This window comes from Microtus oregoni, unplaced genomic scaffold (assembly GCF_018167655.1).
Source record: "Microtus oregoni isolate MIOR12 unplaced genomic scaffold, Mior012 000002F_ref0000024, whole genome shotgun sequence".
Classification (NCBI taxonomy): domain Eukaryota; kingdom Metazoa; phylum Chordata; class Mammalia; order Rodentia; family Cricetidae; genus Microtus; species Microtus oregoni.
The window spans coordinates 75,832,482-75,855,301 of NW_024543061.1; the positions used below are offsets into that span (position 1 = coordinate 75,832,482).

Here is a 22,820-nt window from a genome sequence, read left to right on the forward strand (position 1 = left end):
CGGGTACTGGAACTAACTCTTGTAGACCAAGCTGGCCTCGAACTCACAGAGATCCGCCTGCCTCTGCCTCCTGAGTGCTGGGATTAAAGGCGTGCACCACTACCGCCGGCTCCCTAAGCTTTTTTTTTTAAATTCCTTTCCACACATTAGAAGCTTAACTGAGTGGGATTTTGCCTTGAGATTACCATTCATCTTTATTCCACCTGGTAGCAGGCTGTTTTTTGTCTTTTTCTCCTTTTAAATATGTTTATCTCTGAGCACAATACTTAACTCTATTATACTTTCTGGCGGTGCCTTCTTTTTTCTTTTATCCTCAGACTGTATATTTTGTACTTTTTCTTACTCAGTCCTTCTTTTCATTATAGATCTGCCTAAGACTGTCCACTAATACCATGCAACACAGTCAAGATGAGGCCGTTTTGAAATCGCCTCTGCGAGGGACATTAATCCAAAACTCTTCAGTTTACCTCAAGCAGATTTTTTTTTGGAAAAGGGCAAAAAGCAGCCACATTATTTGCCAAGATACCACAAAATAATGACCTGTAGGCCACTTAACTAATGTTACTCTTCTCTGAAATCTCTTGAGCCCAGCCTTCACAATCGATTGCTCTCAGCACCACCGTCTTTCACATTTCTACTAGGATGGCCCATTTAGCCCCACTTAAAGTGTTACTGCTTTCCCAATCCAAAGTCCCAGAGTCCACGTTTTGCCAACAGGAAACACGGTCCAGCTTATCACAGCAATACCCCAGTCCCTGGTACCAACGCCTGTCTTAGTTAGGGTTTCTATTGCTGTGAAGAGACACCATGACTGGCAACTCCTATAATGGAAAATATTTAGTTGGGATTGGCTTCCAGTTCTAGAGGTTACTAGGGTGGGAAGCATGGTGGCAACAGGCAGGCATGGTACTAGCGAGGTAGTTGAGAGTTCTACATCTATATTGGCAGTCAGCAGGAAGAGTGACATCAGAAACCTCAAAGCCCACCCCAGCACATACTTCCTCCAAGGACTCTGCTTCTCCTAATAGTGCCACTCTCTGCTGTTCAAACATTTAAACCTATGAGCCAAGGAGAACAATTCCTTTTTTTTTTTTAAAGTTATTTAGTTTTTATTTTACGTGCATTAGTGTTTTAACTTGCATGTGCGAAGGTGTCAGAACTTGTGGTGTTGTAGTTCCAGACAGTGGTGAGCTGCCATGTGGATGCTGGGAATTATACCCAGGTCCTCTGAAAAGCAACCAGTGTTTTTAACCACCAAGCCATCTCTCCAGCCCCTGACAATTCTTCAAACCAGCATTTAATGACCTTTGTTATTTTAGGACATGCTGACTACTATTTCCTTTATGTATGCTGTGAGATTTGCTTTCTTCCTGTATATTTAGTGTGCCTTAGTCTTTGAACTGAGTTCTCTTCAGTATTCTTAAATGTCTGCATTTCTATTAATCTATTGAGGTTGCAGAATTCTTGAAGCTGTGTTTACTGTCTTTAAGTCTGGCATCATACCTAACATGCGAAGCACTGGATTATATCCCAGCACTCCATGGGACGGGGTGTGGTCCTATATACATGCCCATGATCCTAGCGCTAGAGAGGAGGGAGGAGAGGATAAGACTATAAACTTGGCCGATAGAGAGTTTCATGACAGCCTAGACTATGTAAAACAAAGGTTATAATTTGGAGATTTGTCTTACCTCGTTTATTTCTTTATATATTCTTGCTAGTGTCTTAGTTTAGTTTATATATTCATTTGAATCATTTTACTCTTTCTATGTCCTCTTTTATTCCCATTTTCTTTTTCTTTCCTTTCCCATGTTCATCCATTGTGCTGTTAGGATTGGAAAGTAAGAGAGCTTTAGATTTCATATATTGTCAAAAAAATGAAGGAAAAACTTGTGAAACAAGTGGGTCTCCAATGGATACCAAAGTTACCACCTCCGGGCCTCAATAGAGAAATCTGGCTGCCTTTGTAGAACTGAAGAGATTGTCAATGTTGTTACCTTAATAGTATATTTTATTAGTTTTATTTAAAATGTGGAGTGAAACGGTTAATGTTATTTCAAAGAAAAAACAATCTTTGTAAAACCAATCAAATCAAAAGATAAGAGAAGTTGCAGCAGCATTGTAACATTCCTAGCTTTGAATGTGTGCAGGGCTTAGAGCCTTTCATCTCTGCAATGAACAGCATTGCTCTAAACTTCGCTTCAGTGCAGAGAATGCACCGATGAGCTTGCTGCCCAGCCAAAACTGCTGCTTACTGCACTGAAGTCTTTGCCTTGCACATATACAGCATCTCCAGATGACCACAGAGCCCTACGAAGTATTCCGAGAAACATTTGAGAAAATTGCCAGATAAATTGTGTAGAACTAACTAGAAGGAAAACCACCTGAAAGAAAAAATGACTGAAGTTGCCACCTGGAGATTGACAGGATGAGAAGATTTGAAGTTTATGAAGAAAGATTTCCACAAGAAAATAGGAAAAGACAAAGTAGTGATGTCTGATCCGGCAGTGCTTTTCTATTGCATTAGTTAAATAATAGATCGGATATTGAGAAAGCACTTGAACGCCCTTTCTTTCACTTTCTTTTCCTAGCAATTCCTATATATTGGGTTTTACTTTTTTACTTTGGTATTTCCCCCCTCTTTCAGAGCCCTCCAAACCCACCTGTATCACCAGGAAAGCCTGCCAGTGATGTCAGCAACAATAACAATGTGACCTACAGGTAAGAACTTCAGTTTGTTCATTGTGTTTTACTGAGAAAGCAAGTCTCTGCTTAGTCTTGGCACACAATTGTAAATGCTTAAGCAGCGGTAAATAACTCAGGTCATAGTTGCTTTTCTACTTCCCCTTTTTATTATGTATTGCCTTTGATAATTTATTAGAATTTTTCTTTTGTTAAATTTTTTTTCTTTGCTTTTTCAATATTTAGGATTAAATCTAGAGGCCACCGCTCCCCAAAACCCTACATGTTTCTTTAAGAATATGTCATTAATAGGTTTTAGCAGTTGAGAACTGCTTTGGTCCTTGATAAGAATATGCCATTGCCTGTATTCAGTCTTTAGGTAACTAATAACAGTGGAATATGGGCAAAGACTCTGCTGCTATGTTAACTGGCATTCATTCTTGTGTATGAACTGTGGCTTCAAGCATAGGGTATAAACCCCATATCTTACCCTTTTCCCACCATGGACCACTGTTTTTCCTGTTTCTGTGGGTTCCCCTTTGGATCACATAGTCATTGACTGTACATGTATCTGTTTCATAGAAATGCAGGCACGGTACGACAAATGCTGGAGTCGAAAAGAAATGTTAGTGAGGGTCCACCGCCATCCTTTCAAACTCCTGTGAATACAGGTAACTTCTTTAAATACCAAAAAATACATTTTCTTGGACCCTAACATCTTTGGTTCTCTTCGAAAACAGGACACCTTGGTATAAATATGAATATATTTCAAAAAAATTGAGGATTATAAGTAAGTAGTACACATGAAAAGAGAGACGCTGAAATTCCTAGTCTAGTATTTCTCAGGTCTCTCTTCTCTAGGGCCTTTACAGGCTCAGGGAATGGCTAAGTACTCCAGAGAATTTTCGAGTTAAACTAATTGGTACTAAAAATTGAGTTAAAATAAAAATGTAAGGACTTTTTTCACTTAAAATTAATAATAAGCCCAGAGGCAGGCGGATCTCTGAGTTTAAGACCAGCATGGTGTATGTAGTGAATTCTAAGGCAGCCAGGGCTACATAGTGAGCCCTTGTCTTGAGTAATCAAAAACCACACAGAAGTGAATGATAATAATCCTATCATGTGCATAGAAACTTTTTTTTTTTTTGGTTTTTTCGAGACAGGGTTTCTCTGTGGCTTTGGAGCCTGTCCTGGAACTCGCTCTGTAGACCAGGCTGGTCTCGAATAGAAACTTTTTTAAAATAGAAAATAATTGTACTTTAAAAAAAAAAAATCAGTTAAAGAGCTAAGATCTGAGTTTATTTCACAGAGCCCGCAGTAAATAGATAAGACAGACAGAGGCAGCCACCTCACTTGGCTGTCTCAGTGTTAGAGAGGGGAGCAGACTCTGGCCAGCCAGCCTACATGGTGAGCTCCAGGCCAGTGAGCGACCCTGTCTCAACCCAGTAAGAAAAGGGAGATGGAGAGTGGTGCCATCAAGATGTAGAAGATTGCACGGGAAAGTGCCAGTGACTCAGTGACAGATACCAAGAGAAAGGGGATTGGCACTGGAGGAGTGACACTTAACACATTCATGTACACACATGAGCATGCAAGTACATATAAATATCCCCCAAAACAGTGATGTGTTGCTTTTTACATATTTCTTTAAAATCTTGGTTAAGTTTCTGTGGAACTAGATAGCTGGACACTGCCCACTGATGGTGGTTTCCGTGGAACTAGATAGCTGGACACTGCCCACTGATGGTGGTTTCCGTGGAACTAGATAGCTGGACACTGCCCACTGATGGTGGTTTCTGTGGGACTAATGCAGAGCAGACTCAAATCATAGGCTTTTCTCATTGTTTTTCTCTGTCACTCTTTCAAGAAAATAGGTCCTGCTAGGTCTTGTAGTGCAGACCTGTAATTCCAGAACTCAACAGGCTATGGCAGGTAGATTATAATTCAAGGCCAGTGTATGATTTTACTGGAGGGTAGAACATAATAGAAATGGTAGCTTTTACTACTACTTTAGTGAAATTTCCTTTTTTCAATACTGTAATAAAGTATGTGTTAGTGAAGACAGTGTGACAGGAGCGGTTGGCACCTCTGTTCTACCTTGGATTTTGTAGTTTTCTCCTTATCCGTGGTGTCGTTTTCCATTGTTTCTTACCACGGTCTATTAATATTGCATGGAGCATTCCACTAATCATTTGTCTTTTATTGTGATAATTGTTTTATTAGGTATTACTGTTTTTTTATTATGCCCAATTTCCAAGTAAACTTAACGTAAGGATATGTGTACAGTCGTGTACCACATAATGACATTTCAGTGAGTTGCAAATCAGTTTAAAACAGTTATCTGGGGAGACAGCAACAGAGTTGAGACCATAGCTGTTTACTATAATAGCTTAGCATGTTCCTCCTGAGTATGCTATGTTCATGTGAGCAGAGCTGCAGCATTGTGAGCTGTACAGACTGTAGAAAATAAAACTGTGTAGGGTACCCAGTGACAACTGTTACCCATGGTTTATTGAAACTGATACCAATTTTATGCTTGTAGTAGCTGCATCTCTTTTATATTTACTGTCTCGTTTGACACATTGAGTGGTTGATCTATCCCAGGTAGATTTGTACAGTCTTGTGATCATACAACATTGGAATGATGTAATGACGCATTTCTCAAAACATACTCATGTTGTTAAGGGTTACGCGGCTGCATAGGACAAAGCGCGGTGTGTATAAGGTTCTTTGTTGTCTGCCTTATGTATCACTGGGACTCTTAGCATAAAGGATGTTAATGTCCGCAGATATGGACTTGCTGAACTAAGTAAGCCAACAGGCATTCACCTTTTGTCCAGAAAGTGCAAAAGTCAAATGTCTCATTACTATTAGGAAAACAGCTTTGACATTGTAACTTATTGCAAAGTTCCCAGGACACTATAGGTATCTCTCTGCACTCACTGAGAATTCCTGCTCTGGGGTACCTATGATTTTAGAAAGACTAGATATTAGATATCTCAGTAGTCAATTAAGTTACATTTTAAGCCTGTGTCAGTGAGACTAAACCTTAGTAGTTGAATCGTAAGCTACTGTAAATCTCTGGTTTAGGACTTACTCTTCCCTCTTTGGTATGTGTGTGTGTTGTTTCTTAATTGATCTCCACTTTCTACTCAGTGCTTTCCTCTCTATCAGTAGTGTTTCTAGACTCTTCTCTAAGGGTCACTCCTCCCAGAGTGAGTTCTTTTTCAAGGATCTCAGTAAGGATATGTAGGAGTCCTCCAGGTCCAGTGGTGAATAGTGCCATCAGCTTCACTAACTAATGCCAGTGCTTTCCAGACTTCCTACCTCAGCTAGGTACTGTCGATGTTTTAGGCATTAATAATGTTTAGAATGAGGTTTTAAAAATACTTACATAGTTTTACTTAGTTTTCAGTATTTTTTTAGTTGTTTTTCCAGTTAGTTCCTCCGAAGTAAACATTGTAATTTTCAAGAGCTGTTTTGATATTGAGATAATAATCTTATATAGTAACATTAAATTATGTGGCGTTCCATAAAGACACCAAGTGTACACAGAAGTGCTCCTAAACATTCCAGGGTTTTCAAACTTAAACCTGGAAACTTCTTTGTGGCGGCTTTTCTCTAAAATATATTCAACTTGTGACTTATCTTTTGCTGATAATTTAAGATAGTTATCTAGACTCAGACTTGTGTTTTCTCTGTAGTGTCGTCAGCCAGTCTTGTCACTCCTCCGGCGATTGTCAGTAGTCAGCCTAAACTGCAGCCTTCGGCGACCTCAGGTTCTCTGCCAGCAGCATCTCTTCTTCCTGCTCCCAACACAGCCACAGTCGTTGCCACTACTCAGGTGCCTAGTGGAAACCCTCAGCCTACAATCTCCCTGCAGCCCCTACCAGTGATTCTGCATGTCCCTGTTGCCGTATCCTCTCAGCCTCAGCTCCTGCAAAGCCATCCAGGGACTATCGTGACGAATCAACCATCTGGCAACGTTGAATTCATATCTGTGCAAAGCCCACCAACAGTGAGCGGGCTTACCAAAAATCCAGTATCCTTGCCGCCCTTGCCAAACCCCACCAAACCAAACATTCCGTCAGTGCCCAGTTCTAGTATTCAGAGGAACTCTTCTGCCAGTGCTGCACCCTTGGGGACAACCCTCGCTGTGCAGGCCGTTCCCACTGCACATTCTATTGTGCAGGCCACAAGGACTTCTTTACCCACAGTAGGCCCATCAGGACTTTATAGCTCCTCTAACAATCGAGGCCCAATACAGATGAAAATCCCAATATCTGCTTTTAGCACTTCATCTTCTGCAGAACAAAATAGCTCTGCCAACCCGCGAACCGGTAAGTTGCTTTGCTTAGTACCAGAAACAAAAGCACATTGATGGTCATTCAGTCATTAAGCTCTTCCTAACTTCATTGGAAAAATGGAGTAAATAGAATTGATTATTTAAATAGGCTTGATTATTTTTAGAAATTTTCTGAATACCTAATGTAAAATGATGAGGTTAAAGTAGATAGAGTGTGAGAAGTTTATTTCACTGTGCTTTCTTAGTGAGTCATATTTGTATAGCTTTATGGGATCTGTCACAATTATTTGATCCACGTACATTGCATGTAATAGTCAGTTCAGAATGCTGGACTCTTTATGAGTCCAATTCAAGAAATGAATTTTAGTATTTCGAGACTTTAATGTTTTTTCTTTTGTCATAGATGATTTCAGTCAAGTAGTTAGTTTCTGTCCTGTGCCCTAAGAAGCAGAACTAAATCCTCTTGCCTTACTGTTTCAGTGCCCTTACACTTGCATCTCTCCGCCCCTTTGCTCTTCCCAGGGAGAAAGAAATTTTGGTTGAGAAATTAGCATTTCTATTTTATTTTTTAGTAATTTGTTATTTAGTAATTTTGGTGAGGTTTTTTTTTTTTTTTTTTTTTTGTTATTTTGTCAGTTTTTTGTGTTTTGTTTGTTGGTTGTTTTCTTCCCTGGAGCTAAGGACAGAACCCAGGTCCTTGTGCTTGCTAGGCAAGCACTCTGCCCCAGAGCTCGAGCCCCACCCCACATTGGTGAGGTTTTATATAGATTTGTAGTTTGCATTGTGTGTTTCTATTTGTTTTTAATGGTAGATTAGGTGGACCAGGACAGTTGAGTATCTAATTTTAGAAGTTTATTTTAAGAGAGAATTAAAAACTATTTATCACCAGGAGATGATGGCACATGCCTTTAATCTCAGCACTTGGGAGGCAGAGGACAGGTGGGCAGATCTCTGTGAGTTCAAGGCCAGCCTGATCTACAGAGTGAGTTTTTGGACAGCTAGTACTACACAGAGAAACCCTTTCTCAAAACAAACAAACAAGCAAAAAAACCAAAACCCCACAACAACAACAACAGTAAACCAGTAATCTTCTCCCCAGTGGGGAACACACTGTGCATTCAGCACCCAGCGTCTTCTAAAGCTGAACAATTAAAAAAAATAGCTCTTTGCTTGCAAAAATGTTTGACTGATTATTTTCTGTCATTTTCCATAAGACATATTGCCTAATTGTATTTTTCTTCAAAATATAAGATGAATTTGACTGCAAATTTATTTAAAATTGTACAATTCTTGTTGTGGCTGACCTTGATCAGACTGTCCTCAGATGTGCCTGCCTTCCCGTCCTAAGTGCTGGGGTAAAGGTGTGTGCACCAGGCCCGGCCACAGAGCCTTGGCCGACGCTTGCTTTGCTTTGCTAAGAGGGATGTTTGCTGTGAGTCATGTCGGAGGACAAACAAGATTCACTTCATTGTCTTTCTCATTTCTTTTCACAGAATGTTTCGTATTTTTAATATGTCAGATGATTTATAATGCACTTTATTTTATGTGATATTTGTACAGGATAAATATGAAATTTTGAAACAAAGTTGATTTTTTTTTAATGATCGTCTGGTCTATTTTTTATAGAACTTTACTGTGAGACCGTGGCCTGTAAAGAAAATTAGAATGTGTGCTTAATGTTATGAATGCTTGTACCTTAAATATATGCAATTCAGATTATAATTTCATTAACATGTTCCCTTTAACGGTTTGTAAGCATTAGATAAGGGCTTGTTATAGAATTATGTAGCTGATGAGCTGTTTTAATAACAATGAGTCATTTTGTTTCATTTTTATGTAAGATTAATACTTCCCATAATTACTAATTACCATAGAATTCTGTTTTTGAGATATATTTATGCTTAAATGTTTTTATTTTAGCATTTAATATATTCATATAACTATATATAAAGTACTAAAGTTACCTTCATTTGAAATCACATTTCATTTGTTCTTACAGATGAATTACTGGCTGTTACTAATGAGTATTAGTGGTGTTTCCACAATTAACTGGAAAGTGATTATGTAAGAACATGTAGTTTAAACTGGGTGGTGGTTGTGCACGCCTTTAATCCCAGCACTTGGGAGGCAGATGCAAGTGGATCTCTCAGTTTGAAGGCAGCCTGGTCTACAGAGAGAGCTCCAGGACAGATAAGGCCACACAGAGAAACTCATTTCAAAAAACCAAAATAAACAAAAAGAACACCAAAAACCATATTCTTTGACCATGCCTAAATTCAGAGATTATACTCATATACTCATTATAAATCATACTCATAATTTAAGCTGGAATCATGATATTATGTACACAGTCTTCTGTCTGCATGTATGCTTGGATGCCAGAAGAGGGCACCAGATCTCATTACAGATGGTTGTGAGCCACCATGTGGTTGCTGGGAATGGAACTCAGGACTCCTGGAATAACAGCCAATGCTCTTAACCTCTGAGCCACCTCTCCAGCCCCCTAAACATCTTTCATTCCAAAATATGGGAAGACTAGAATTTAGATATCACTCAGCAGTTACTTCTTCACCCATCATGTCCTTTGAGTTTCTGCAAGCATCCCATTTCTCCTCATACGGTTATCCAGACCTTTAATAGAATACTACCAGTTTGTACCTTGAGGACTATGGAATAGAGAGATGGCTCAACAGTTAAGAGCACTTGCTGCTCTTCCAGAGGTTCTGGGTTCAGTTCTAAGCACCCATATTGCAAAACTAATAACTATTTGTAATTCCAGCTCCGGAAGATTGAACACCCTCTTATGACCTTCAGAGGCATCTGCATACTTGTGATATAATATACAGACATTTAGGACAGACAGTCAGACATTCAGACACATGCACATGAAAAATAGAAATGGTTCTTAAAAACGACCAACTGATGTTAAATAACATAATCCATCAAGCAGGTAACAAGTGTCCTGCATGATAGGAAGATTTTAAGCCATAATTTGATTTCGTATCCTAGTTAATTTTGTTGATTGATAGATGGTTTTTAACTTCCTACTTTGAGAAGTAACTCAGGTAAAGAGTAGAAGGTGAAAAATGCTCTGAGATTGAAGAATGCTGCATTAAAAATTGAGGGAATTTGCTGAGCTGCAGTGGCCGTTATTCCCAGCACTTGGGAGGCAGAGGCAGGTGGATCTCTGTGAGTTCAAGGCCAGCCTGGTCTACAAGAGTGAGTTCTAGGGCAGCCAGGGCTTCACAGAGAAACTCTGTCTTGGGAAAAAAACAAACAAAACCCAGAACCAAACCAAAATAAAACAACAAATTGGGGGAATTTTTAGCCTGTAGTTTAAAGGACAGAGCATATTGCAAATCTAGAGAAAGGTTACAGTTTTGTGAGTAATTAATTTATCCTTAGAAAGTTATGCCAAGAATAGAATCATTCTGGATAACAAAACAGCATATGCACACATACATACACACACACACATACACATGCATGCACATATACACACATACATACATTTAATGTGTATGCAAAAAAACTAATGATGCTTTTGTAATATTGCCTAGTTATATTCTTTGACAGGTAAAACTTTTATGATAAAAGTCTTTAAGGAAATAATACAAATATATTATATATTAATATATATTACATAGAATATATGTTCTGTATATATAGTTTTTGAAACAAGGTCTTAATATAATTCTGGCAGGCCTAGAGTTTGCTGTGTACGTCAGGCCTCTGTCTCACAGAGCTCTGCCTGCCTCTGCTTTCCAAGAGCTGGGATTAAAGATGCATACCACTACATCCTGCCAAATTAAAAATATATTTTAAAAAGTAAGTTTATATTAACATATTATTTCTCCAAAAATAAAATTAAAGCAAGATTGAAAACATTAGTTTCCTGTCCTTGGATTTTAACATGTGGAGTTTTTCTTAATCAATTCTTTATATAAGTATTTTTTATATATATATATATATATATATATATATGAGAGAGAGAGAGAGTTATATATGTAATATAGACAGTTTTATCAGCTTTTTGCACAAATGATCTTCTCTGTATATGTTTTGAGGGTTTGGAATATGGGGATGCCATATTTTGAGCAGGAAGTTGTTGGCCTCCAGAAAAAGGATGGGATGCTGTGACACAAGGCACTCTTGACAATGGTCAGAGCACGGAAGTGAAGAACTGTGGTCGGTGGACGAGATAGTTCCTCTTCTGTCTGCTAGAGCCTGGGCAGGGATACCCTTGCTTTTCAGTTTTCATAACAGAACAATTTTCCGATGGAAACCTAATGCAAGTTAAATGAAAATGAATTCAGGAACGTAATATGGGTGTGTGGGTGATACAATAAATTGCTCAAGCATGAGGACCCCAGTTCAGAGCCCCGACTCTTACACCAAAGTCAGGTCTGGCTGTGGAATCTAAAGCCAGTGTAGGGGTGCGGATATGGGGAGATTCCTGGAGCTCGTTGTCCAACCACCCTGGCCAAATCAATGAACTCTAGGTTCACGGACAGACTACCTAAAAGTCTAAGGTGGCAGCTGACGATGGAGACAGCTGGTGTCGTCCTCTTGCCTCCAGCCACAGCCATGAACAAGCAGATGCTCCTGCACAAGGCACACAAAAGAAAGGAAATCTGTACTTGAACTGATATGTGCATTTGTTTCTCATGGTTGTTGTGACTTCTGTAATGAATGTATTATGGACATTTTCAGTCTTAGATTTTCCCCAAAGATTTTCAAATCTTGTGAAAGAATGATGTTTCACTCAACTGTTTTCTCATCTGTGTTGTACTAACGTTCAGTTTCATCTCTCGGGCCTTCTTTGGGGTAGTTTAAGTTGCCAGGTAATGAGTGTATGAAACTTCAACATTTTTAACATTATAATATGACCATGAAAATAGTTGGAGAAGAATATAGAAATTACTGTGTGTGTGTGTGTGTGTGTGTGTGTGTGTGTGTAAAGCATACAGTAAAGAAATTACTCTGTGTAAAGCAACCCTTTACATATTATACATGTTAAGTTTCCGTTTTTGTTTAATTCTCAGAAAATCAAACAAACAAAACAGTAGATTCTTCTGTTAATAAGAAAATGGCAGACAGCACATCACAGGTAAGGTTGTTTCCCTTTCCCTCAGAGTCACATGACAAGCAACAGAAAGTGTCATTTTCCTTACATCTGCAGGGTTTTGTTTTGTTTTTGAGACCAGATCTTGTGTAGCCCAGTCTAGTCTCACTCAGCTCACTGAATAGAAGTTCTCTGTTCCTTTTCCTTCTTTTCTGAGGGAGAGGTTTGTTGTACTTAAAAGTTTTTGTTTAGAGGATTTTAATAAAATTAGCATTTGGACGAACTGTCTATGTAGCCTGTCTTAGTGCTCCTCTTCAGCATAAAATTGTCCTGTTTGTAGTCCACGCTCTCATGCCCTGGTTGTCCTGTTTGTAGTCCACGCTCTCATGCCCTGGTTGTCCTGTTTGTAGTCCACGCTCTCATGCCCTGGTTGGTTTTCAGCAGTGTCACTGCTACCCCATTACGTAGCCTTCAGTTTCAACCTGAGTTTCACAAATTCCCTAATTATTTCGAGTCCATCTCAAGATGCCATGTCTCAACAAATTATGATTATCATTACCATATTTCATATGTGATGTTAAGCATTTTGTACATACATTTGGATTAATCTTTATAATTACATGTCTAAAGAGATTAATTCACATAGCTCAGGAGTTGGAATGAGAACTGCAGCTATTTGTCTGATGCTGTCTCTGCAGCCAGTACTGTTTTCCCTTCTTCTGCTACTGTTGCTTTTGTTTTTATTTTTAATCTTTATTGTCTTATAATGATTTTGGACACTGTACTGAGTTTGGTTAAATCAGATATCTAATGACATAGCCATGTGTTTTGTAAGGAAAAATATTTTAATTCTTTGCAGCCTCTCTGTAACTGTAGTCCTTAGCGTTTTGGTATATTCATAATTGATCACTTAGGGTAAGGTTGACTGATGTTTCCATTGTCAGATAATGGCACCTACAGCAACTCTGCACAACAGATAGCTTTATTTGTTAAAAACAAAAAACCGTAGATGGAAGTTTCTGTCCTGCTCGGTCCCACAGCTGTTCAGTCTCAACAAAATACATAGAGGCTTTTGTTAGTTAAAAACTGGTTGGCCTATTAGCTCAGGCTTATTATTAACTAGCTCTTACAACTTAGTCACGTGGCTTGGTACCTTTTATCAGTGAGGCTTTCTCATCTTGATTCCTCTGTGTCTGGTTGATGACTGCAGACTGAGTTTTTCCTGTTCCCAGAATTCTTTATAGTCAAGTCTCCCTGCCTATACTTCTGCCTGGCTATTGGACCAATCAGTGTTTTATTAAACCAAAACAAGTGACAAATCTTTACAGGTACAAGAGCATTATTCCACAATATAAAACTATTAGAATTTTGTTAGAAAGTATTTGATAATTACATTGTATTGCAATAATTAGTGTTTGTTTATTTATTTGTTTGTTTGTTATGTGTTGGAACTTGTGCTCATGTGCCAAAATGTGCAAGCCGGGGTCAGAGGACAACCTGTGGGAGGGAGTTGGTTCTTTCCTACCACCTTGTGAATTCCAGAGCTCAAACTTAGGTCAGGCTTGGGAGTGAGTGCCTTTACCCACTGAGACATTTGCCAGCCCTGGGAGTTTTAGCTCACAGCTGTGTTGTGCTGTTGACGTCAAACTGTTGAGATAAAGGCATTTAGGAGCCTAGCTTGAACTAGGCCCTTCACCCCCTTTGCCTTTAATGGTTACCACACAATTATTTAGTATTTGCCAGTTGTGTCACAGGATCAACCAAGTTTTGTTTTTCAGAGTGGGAAAGCTTCTGGCAATGACTCAAGCAGTGTCATCGACCTCACAATGGACGATGAGGAGAGTGGGACTACACAAGGTACCGAGAGACTCTGGGGAGAAAGGCTGTAATGCCATGTCCTCTTGTAATGTTGGGTGATGTTTTGTGAAGTAGAGTTGATGCATCTGTTTCCCTTTCAGAATGAGAGTATTTAAAGGTAGAATTAAGAATCAGCAGTCAGATCCTGAATGAAGATAAACAGGTTATAGAGAAAAGCAGCAGAGAGCATGCTCACTTATGAAGCGCCTTTGCTCACCCCGTTGCTCTTGCTAATGAAGCCTTGGCCTCAATCTAGAGTTGAAGGGACTTTGTAGACTTAGGCAGCAGCAGAGTCAGCCAGAGACCCAGGGATCAAGTCTGGCTCTTTGGTGGCTTGCCCTCTTGATTTCTCTCCCTCTCCTGAACTGATACTAAGCCATAGTCTGCACTCTCGCACTAATGTTACTTGGTTAGTAATTCTAATTCGAAAAGTCCTGAGTTAAAATTCAGTGGATTAGCCAGGCATGGTGGCACACACTCTTAATCCCAGCACATGGAGCAAGGGGTGGATCTTTGTGACTTGTGACTAGCCTGGTCTACGAAGTAAGTTCCAGGACAGCCAGGACTTTCACAGAGAAACCCTGTCTTGAACCCCTTTCCTCCCCCTATTCAATGGTTTATTTTTATTATTAATTTACTCTGATCTTGCCTTTAGTGTCGATTTATGATGTAAATCTCCATTCATAATTCAAAATGTAGTGTTTCTCAGACTTCCTTGGCTATTAGAGTATCCTTGTTCACAGACATGTGTAAAACCATGATGCTAATGCTAATTGTTTTGTTATTGTTTGGTTGTTTGATTTTTTTTTTTTTAATTTGAGACATATTTGTGTAACCTTGACTGTCCAGGAACTTAATCTCTTAGACTAGGCTGGACTCAGACTCACAGAGATCCTCCTGCCTCTGCCTCCCAAGTGCTGGGATTAAAGGTGTATGCCACCACCGCCTGGCAATAATTGTTTTTATCTTGAAGTCAATGAATTTAATAAAAGTTTGACAAAGTTTTATTTTACGATATAAGACAGTTGCTTTGGGAGAAATAAAATTAAATGTAGTTAAATCACTGTAGAGCCACGTAAAGCTGAGGTGCAGTTGAGATATTTCTCTTGTCCTCCATTGAGGCTGGCCTGGTGCTGGTGTGATGATGGCACTTGCAACGCTAATTTTAAGTCTTTCGAATTGTCATTTTAACTGTTTTTTTTCGTTGTTGTTTTTTTATTTTTACTTTTCTCGATAGATGGATTTGACTTTCAGGAATTCTTAAAGCACAAAAATAAACACAGAAGCAGCATACTGGGCGGTGGAACTGGCCATGAGTTCCAGGCATCCTGCCTGCTAGTATGCTAGCCTCTTGGGGCTGCTTTCATTGCCTCACGTTTGGGTCATCTTAATTCTCCCAATCTAAAGTACATTGTTCTATTGAGACAAGCTGAATAAACCACAATTATGGATGATGTTTTAATGAGAAATTCCACAGTATGGAAATGAATGAGGCTCATCTTCTGTAGAAAACAGCTGATGTTCTTCCCAGCCCATCTGAGTGTTCTTCTCATATTAGGTTTGACTGAGATATAGACAGCTATTTTGTAGGCCATCAGAGATCCTTTTTAATATTTTAAGCCTTTGTACTTTAAGAAATAAATAGTGCTGATGACTGCCATTTACATACGAATCTAAACAAATGTGAGCAATTAAAACTGAAAGTCAGGGGAAGCCATGAGTTCACAGTATTTGTCTAGAAGAATGTCTTTGATACAGGAGTACAAATGCCTTCAAGCATTTTAACAATGAAGGTATTCTAGTCAGTATGATATATTAAATCTAGAAGGTTCTTGCATTGAAAAATGAAATTAATTATCCCTCTAAAAGTGTGAACTGGAATCTGCTAATCAGCAAAAATCTACATAATGAGAACAGAAAGTAGTTTCTGAAGAGGGAAATTTATATGTAGATGACAAGCAAAGAAGTTTTTGAGTTAAAAGTCAGGCCTGTGGTGCCTTGTGGTGCCTGTCATCAGCCACATGTTTTATGTTTTCATTAGCAGAGCCCAAGAAGCTGAGTCATCCTGCGCCAGCCATGAGCACTTCTCAGCCCATGCCTCGACCACTGCAGCCTATTCAGCCAGCACCACCTGCTCAGCCGTCTGGAGTGCCGACAAGTGGGCCGTCTCAGACGACCATCCACTTACTGCCTACAGGTGAGCTGCCGAGTCACCCAGCAGAACCTTAGTTTGTGTATAAGACACTGGTTAAGGAATCCTGGGAAGAATTCAATAAAATCTTAAGAACAATGCTTCTTACTTTAAAGAGAATATTTGTGATCTAGCTTTGCTCACTGCCCTTAGGAGCAGCGCAGGTAGAGAATAATTATGACACTTTTCTGTGTCCTTGTCCTCAGCTGCTCAGAAGAGCAGAGAAAATTTACCTCTCTGGAAAAGCTACTTGTAATGATTTTTTTCTGAATATAACCAAGGAATTTCAGTGATGGTCATATATTTGCATGCATACTTATACACACACACACACGTACGTATGTATGTATGTATGTATGTGTGTATGTGTGTATGTGTGTATGTATGTAAATAACCTGGGGTCTTAAGCTTGCTATATAAGCAATCTGCCACTGAGGCAGGGTCTGAGGCTAGTTTTAACCAACCTACATACTATCAAGAAGTCCATGTAAGATTTTGCCTGCTACATTTCAGGAGTATGTAGCCTATTTCAAAGTCAACCAAAGCGTATGGCTTCTTCCAGGTTAGGTTATTGCTCAGAGATTTGTCTGCAGAGTGCTTCCATAAGCACTCCACTGAGTAAGGATGACTGAGCTAAATGTCATTTCAGCCGTGAAAGTCAGAGTGCTGGAATAATTAGTGAATAAATGGGATATTTTCTAGTGGTTCAGTGTGGCCTGTGAATGCTGGTTAGTGTGTACTGTGCATCTTTTCCCTTTCAGAGTCTTGATGTCATGTCATATTCGTCACTTCAACTGCAGCCTGTTCTGCTGGCATTCTAGCCAAAAATACATGTTTATGTGACTATTTCTGGTCTAGATGTTTGTGTTGCTTTTTATATTTAATTGCTATTTTTCTGTCTAAATATAGGTACTATTGCATTCAACTCTTAGCAATCTGTGTCTCTTTAACTTTGATCCAAAGTGATATTGACAGTTGCCTATTTTACAGTGTGGAGTGAAGTGTCCTTACACAAGCAGATACATTGGCAGTTGTCATCAGATGAAGTAATTCAGTTCAAAAGGCTCTCACAAGAGAGTCAAGGCTTAGGAGCCGTGTGTGTGTGTGTGTGTGTGTGTGTGTGTGTGTGTGTGTACGCACATACACACACAAGCACTAGAGAGCATAACCCAGGCCCCCACATACTGCTAGGCAAGTATCACCACTTTTCTGAGAAGTCTTCAGTAAGGGAGTCTTTATATCATTGTTAAATATGTTTTTCTCCACATTGATTTTATTATAGAATTCATTGTCTCCACATGGAAGTAAATTTATTCTTTTCAGTTATGCTTGAACTCTAATTCAGAGTCATATTATCAAGAAAATATTAATACTTTAAAAAGTCACCATTTAGTGGCCTAGGGATTTGTCTCTGCTATAACAATTGTCTAGGATACATGAGGTCCTCAGCTTATCGCTAGTGCTACAAAAAATAAATAGGTAAACATTTAAATAAGCAAATAGAGCAGAGAATTTTGGAGAATAGAAATACGCAGTACAGAAAATAAATTCCCATTGTGGACATACATGGTGACATTGTCCCAGCTGCTTTGGAAGCAGGAGATCACCTGTGCCTAAAATACACCTGGGAAACATAGTGAGTGGAACTTCATCTCTTATAATGAATGAAAACTAGTTTGGGAGAGATGGTTCAGAGGTTAAGAATATTGGTTGTTTTCCCAGAGGATCTTGCATTGGGGCTCACAACTCGCTGTCACTGTAGTTCCAGGGGATCAGATGCCCTCTTCTGGCCTACTTCCAATACCAGGTACATAAGTGATCCACAGGCAAACACCATTTATAGAGATGAGAACGACCTCATTGTTGCAGCTTCTTCTTAAACTTCCTTTTTTATTTATTTTTTTCTTTCGTTTGAATAAGCACCTGCTAACATTGTTCAAGGACATGCTTCTAGAACATAGATTAAAGGAGAGACGTGCTGTGGAATAATCCTTCTGTACACTCTGTGAATATATGTTGCTAAGATTGGTTTAAAAACAAGCTGACTAGCCAGTAGCTGAATAGGATAAAGTGAGGCAGGAAAGCTGGGAGAGGAAAACTTAACCCACAGAGAAGGGATAAAATGTAAATTATCATGGCCAGCCAAATATATAGGTAGAATTTTTTTTTTTAAAGTAAATTGCAATACTGAGCCAGTTTTATGAACTGTAGAAATGCAGATTGAACATCAGGTAGAGCCACTTACTCTTGCAAGCTGCCAAGCGTGACAGCGTGACTTCAGTCTTTGGCTCCCGTATAGTGGAGGAGAGAACCACCGCCCCACAATTGTCATCTGATCATCACACTTGCACACAAAAAGGAAAATGTAAAAAGACATTCAACTTTTTTGTGTCAAGTTTATAAAATGCAGCTTGCAGTCAGGCTTTGATTTGGACAGTGGCATCCTCAGAAAAGAACTCAGGTGGAAGGGGAAAGAGTAGAAACAGACAAACAAACTCATCTTTTCCCAACTTCATCACACACAGCTTCAACAGTAGCCAGAGCAATGTCCATATGCCTATGCACTGGAGCAGGAACAGGAGCTAAATGACGTTATATGTTTACTAATAATTGGGTCAAGAATTTACATAAAAAGATAGAAGGCTGCCTCCTTCTAAGTTTCTAAAATAATACATGCTTATCTGCAAGCCGCCCAGCAAGTTTTCAGAAACATGGGTATATGGCTGATTCATAGTCTCTGGTGCTTTGAGGTGAGTGAAAAAAGACCAGGCCAGCAGAGTTGATAGTTGGCTTGATCAGGCAAGAGAGCCGGTCTGTCAGATAGAAACAGGCTTGGTGCAGGAGGAATGGAGAGGACTTCATCAGCCAGCCGTCTGTCTGTACAGTGCAGGCCATAGATGTGCTTGAAGAGCAGAAACCAAGCTAGGCCCTGGAACAACAGTCCCTCCTACAGATAACACAGTGTGGGGATGCTTCCCCACCCCCCCACCCCCCCAGTCTGAGGCCATACCCTCCTTTATGTAGTAGTATTGGATACAGCCTGTTCTTTGAGCTATGCTGGCTTGTTTGTCCTCAGTCTTCTGATTTGATGAGTTTGGCTGGGTGTTGGAGGATTGCTTCAGCTGAACTTGTTCCTTATTGCTAGGCGATGGCTTGTCCCTTGCTATAGTTAGCTCAGCTAGGCAGAGACACCTGAAGTGGGGAAATGCATGTATATGACCCAGGGGACTGGAGGAAGGGCTTGAGGTATGTGATCTGTACATGGTTCTGACAGCCTGTCCCCCATGGTCAAATTTTGTGTAATGGTAAATTTTATGCTGTCTTCTTACATAGAATTGACTAGATTCTTGCTATCTTTTGTTGATTTCTATTAGCTCCAACCACCGTGAATGTAACACATCGTCCAGTAACTCAGGTGACCACAAGACTCCCTATACCAAGAGCTCCCGCAAATCACCAGGTGGTTTATACAACTGTGCCAGCACCACCAGCTCAGGCTCCCCTGCGAGGAACCGTTATGCAGGCTCCTGCTGTTCGCCAGGTCAACCCTCAAAATAGTAAGGCTCTTTTTTCTACGTGGCTTTGAAGTGTGAGTACTGATCCATACTGACACTGGATTATCATACAAAGGGACACACTGAGCAATGCGCTTGTGTGGTATGGCTAGTAATGTTGTAGGGGACACACTGAGCAATGCACTGTGTGGTATGGCTAGTAACGTTGTAGGGGACACACTGAGCAATGCGCTTGTGTGGTGTAGTTAGTAACGGTGTAGGGGACACACTGAGCAATGCGCTTGTGTGGTATGTGGTTAGTAGTAATGCAGTACATTGGAAATTGCTGCTACTGGAGATTTTAAGTGATTTTATGGCAAAAATTAAAATGATGTGAGGTAATTAGTTGGACTTAGCCATTCCACCATGTATACATTTCTCAAAGCACCACAAGCATATAGTTGTATCTATTAAAATGGATTTTGAAAAATATTCTTTTTTTTTTCTCCCCTATTTATTTATTTAGAGACAGTCTTAGTATGTAACCCTGGCTGGCCTGGAACTCACAGAGCTTCACCTGCCTCTGCCTCATAAGTGCTAGGATTAAAGGTGTGTGTCACCACATCCAGCCCTTCTTATGATTAAAAGAAAGGAATTGGACATGTATCCTGTAGGATTTATATATAGCCTTTATATTGTCTTCGTTTAGCTTTGTTAATGGCCTATATTATAGCACCACATTTGATATTTACTAATGTTTTGAGACACGTTCTCCCTGTCTATCTTTGCCTGGGTCGAAGTTCGCTGTGCTGCACATGCTGACCTCAAACCCACCGAAGTCTGATCACTCCTGCCTCCTGCATGCTGAAGTTTAAAGGCACGTACTCTATGCCCTGCTCTTAATAATCACCATCTATCCAAATCGGAGTTGGAATGATAAGTTGTGACTTACCCAGAAAAGGGATGTCATGGCAAAAGGGTAATCTCTGTTGACAGTCTTAAGAGTCCGGAAGGCAGCTAAAGAAATTAAAGGAAGGAAACTGTCCCAGGAAATGTAGAGGTTATTTAAGCTGTGACTGTAGTCATTCTGTATTAGATACTGTGTACTCATAGCATAGAATATGTGTCTTAATAGTAGAATATAGCATAGGGAAAGATTTATAGTTAAAGCTTAAAAGCATGCACTTGGAAAGTGGAGGCAGGGGGATCAGGAGTCCAAGGTCATCTTTGGCTACATAATAATTTCAAGGCTAGCCTGGGCTACATGAGACCCTATGTCAAAAAGCCCAAATAAATAGACAAATAAGAATGCATAAAGTTTAAAGGAGTGACCTTTTCCACACTAGGATCTTTTTTGCCCTTCTTCTGCCTTTCCTTATACCTCCCTGTTTGTCTGTTGTCCTCGCTTTTCTTAATGCCATCAGTGGAGGCAGTTGTTTGATTGGGTCATGGATGAGTTCTGGAACAGCCAGGGAACCTGGCAATACTAACTTGGATCAAGTACTGAGTGTCTGGAGAAGACATGATTGGGAGAGTAGGTGACTCGAAATTCCCATTTGTTGACCCTGGGCAATGTCACAGCTGTTTTCCCAAGTGTGTCCTCAGCTGATTAGCCTTAGAGAGAGAAAATGAAGACCCCACTAACATAGGGGTAAGAAAAGATTTGTTTGTTCATGTGTGTATATGTGTCTATCTATCTGCACGGGCCAGAAAAAGATGTCAAATCACCTGGAACTACAGGAGCTACCTGATGTCAGTGCAAGGAGCCAAACTCAGGTCCTTTGCAAGAGCAAGCTGTTCGCCTAACAGCTGAGCCTTGTCTCTAGCCCCAAGGATGACTTTGATGACAGCTTCTGTCTGTGATCTTTTGAATCGTTGGCTCCAGTCTGGCTGTTGCCCACACCTGGAGAGCAGGGCCAGTGTTGTCGGGTTTTCATTTCTAGTAGTCCTTGTGAAGACTCCTGCATTTGTGTTGGTGGTGGTGGTCATGTTGCTGCATGCAGCTTGCAGTGCCACTTGAGAAGTATTTGTGAAATGCTTGAATTTATGATTTGTGTCTTCGTGGTCGAGTCACAGCTTGGCTGACTGGAGACAGTTGGAATCATTTTCCTCTTGAATTTTTTAAAAAGTTGCTTTAGCAGGCGGATCTCTGAGTTCGAGACCAGCCTGGTCTACAAGAGCTAGTTCCAGGACAGGCTCCAAAACCACAGAGAAACCCTGTCTCGAAAAAACAAAACAAAACAAACAAACAAAAAAAGTTGCTTTACTAATAATGTTTACAATGCTCCAACAAATTTACAGTAGAATTTTGATATTTCCTTTATATTCTGTTTTATTTTCTTTTCCAGGTGTTACAGTTCGAGTGCCTCAGACCACCACATACGTTGTGAACAACGGACTCACCCTGGGATCAGCAGGGCCTCAGCTCACGGTGCATCACCGGCCACCACAAGTGCATACTGTAAATATCAGTGCTTGCCTCAGACTTCCTCAGTGACTAAGCTGTCACCGCGTTCCAGACAGCCTTTTGATAGTTTCTCTACCTGTGTAGCTCTGGCTGTTGTACAACTCACTATGTAGTCCAGTCTGGCCTCGAACTCAGATCTGCCTGCTTCTGCCTTCTGCATCCTGAGATTAAAGTGGGTGCCAACATCACCTGGCTACCATTTCTTTTTTTAAAGTAGTATTATCAAAGGAAGGAGATAGTTCTCTCTCCCCTTGAGTAGTTGGTTATTTTAAGGAAGTTACCCTTACACATTGAGAAAGTGTCTAGGGCCTCTGCTCCCTTAGTGCAGACAGGGCGACAGCCAGGGCTTGTGGGGTGGTAGACAGCGCTTCTAACTCATTGCAAATTAAAGGGTGCTTCTTCTTTCCTTGTCTGTATTAGAACTGCTGTATTGTCATTGGTTTATTTTAAACTAGCCATTGGTTTTCAGAATGCATTTTTTACAAAAGGACAGTAAATAAAGTATTTTCCTCTAAACGTAGCATCAAACTAGGCCATACTGTCATATGACAAGATTATACCTGAGTTTCAGGGGTGCTGAGGAATATATATGAATATATGTAGGATATATATGAAGAGAAATGCTGGCCATCAGAGAAGGGAGGCAGGAGGTCAAAGGTGATACACATTACTTAGCAAAACATGTTTTTCTAGCACCCATAGTTGTCATTGGAGTTCATCATGTTCCCAACATGGCAGTATGCTTGTTTTCATACAGC

General features: G+C 40.0%; 1 protein-coding gene across 5 annotated transcripts in view; it reads left to right on the forward strand.

The window, feature by feature from the left end:
• LOC121466380 (activating transcription factor 7 interacting protein) overlaps nucleotides 1-22,820 on the forward strand; it is an 88,730-nt gene that overhangs the window by 58,506 nt on the left and 7,404 nt on the right. For 4 of the 5 annotated variants that reach the window (XM_041680055.1, XM_041680064.1, XM_041680072.1 and 1 more), the window contains exons 7-14: nucleotides 2,648-2,721; nucleotides 3,265-3,353; nucleotides 6,387-7,022; nucleotides 12,034-12,098; nucleotides 13,832-13,910; nucleotides 15,952-16,107; nucleotides 19,476-19,658; nucleotides 21,944-22,056. In XM_041680055.1, the coding sequence (XP_041535989.1) occupies nucleotides 2,648-2,721; nucleotides 3,265-3,353; nucleotides 6,387-7,022; nucleotides 12,034-12,098; nucleotides 13,832-13,910; nucleotides 15,952-16,107; nucleotides 19,476-19,658; nucleotides 21,944-22,056 (1,395 nt within the window). The remainder of the gene's footprint in view (nucleotides 1-2,647; nucleotides 2,722-3,264; nucleotides 3,354-6,386; nucleotides 7,023-12,033; nucleotides 12,099-13,831; nucleotides 13,911-15,951; nucleotides 16,108-19,475; nucleotides 19,659-21,943; nucleotides 22,057-22,820) is intronic. The other variant, XM_041680089.1, reaches the window with a different exon arrangement.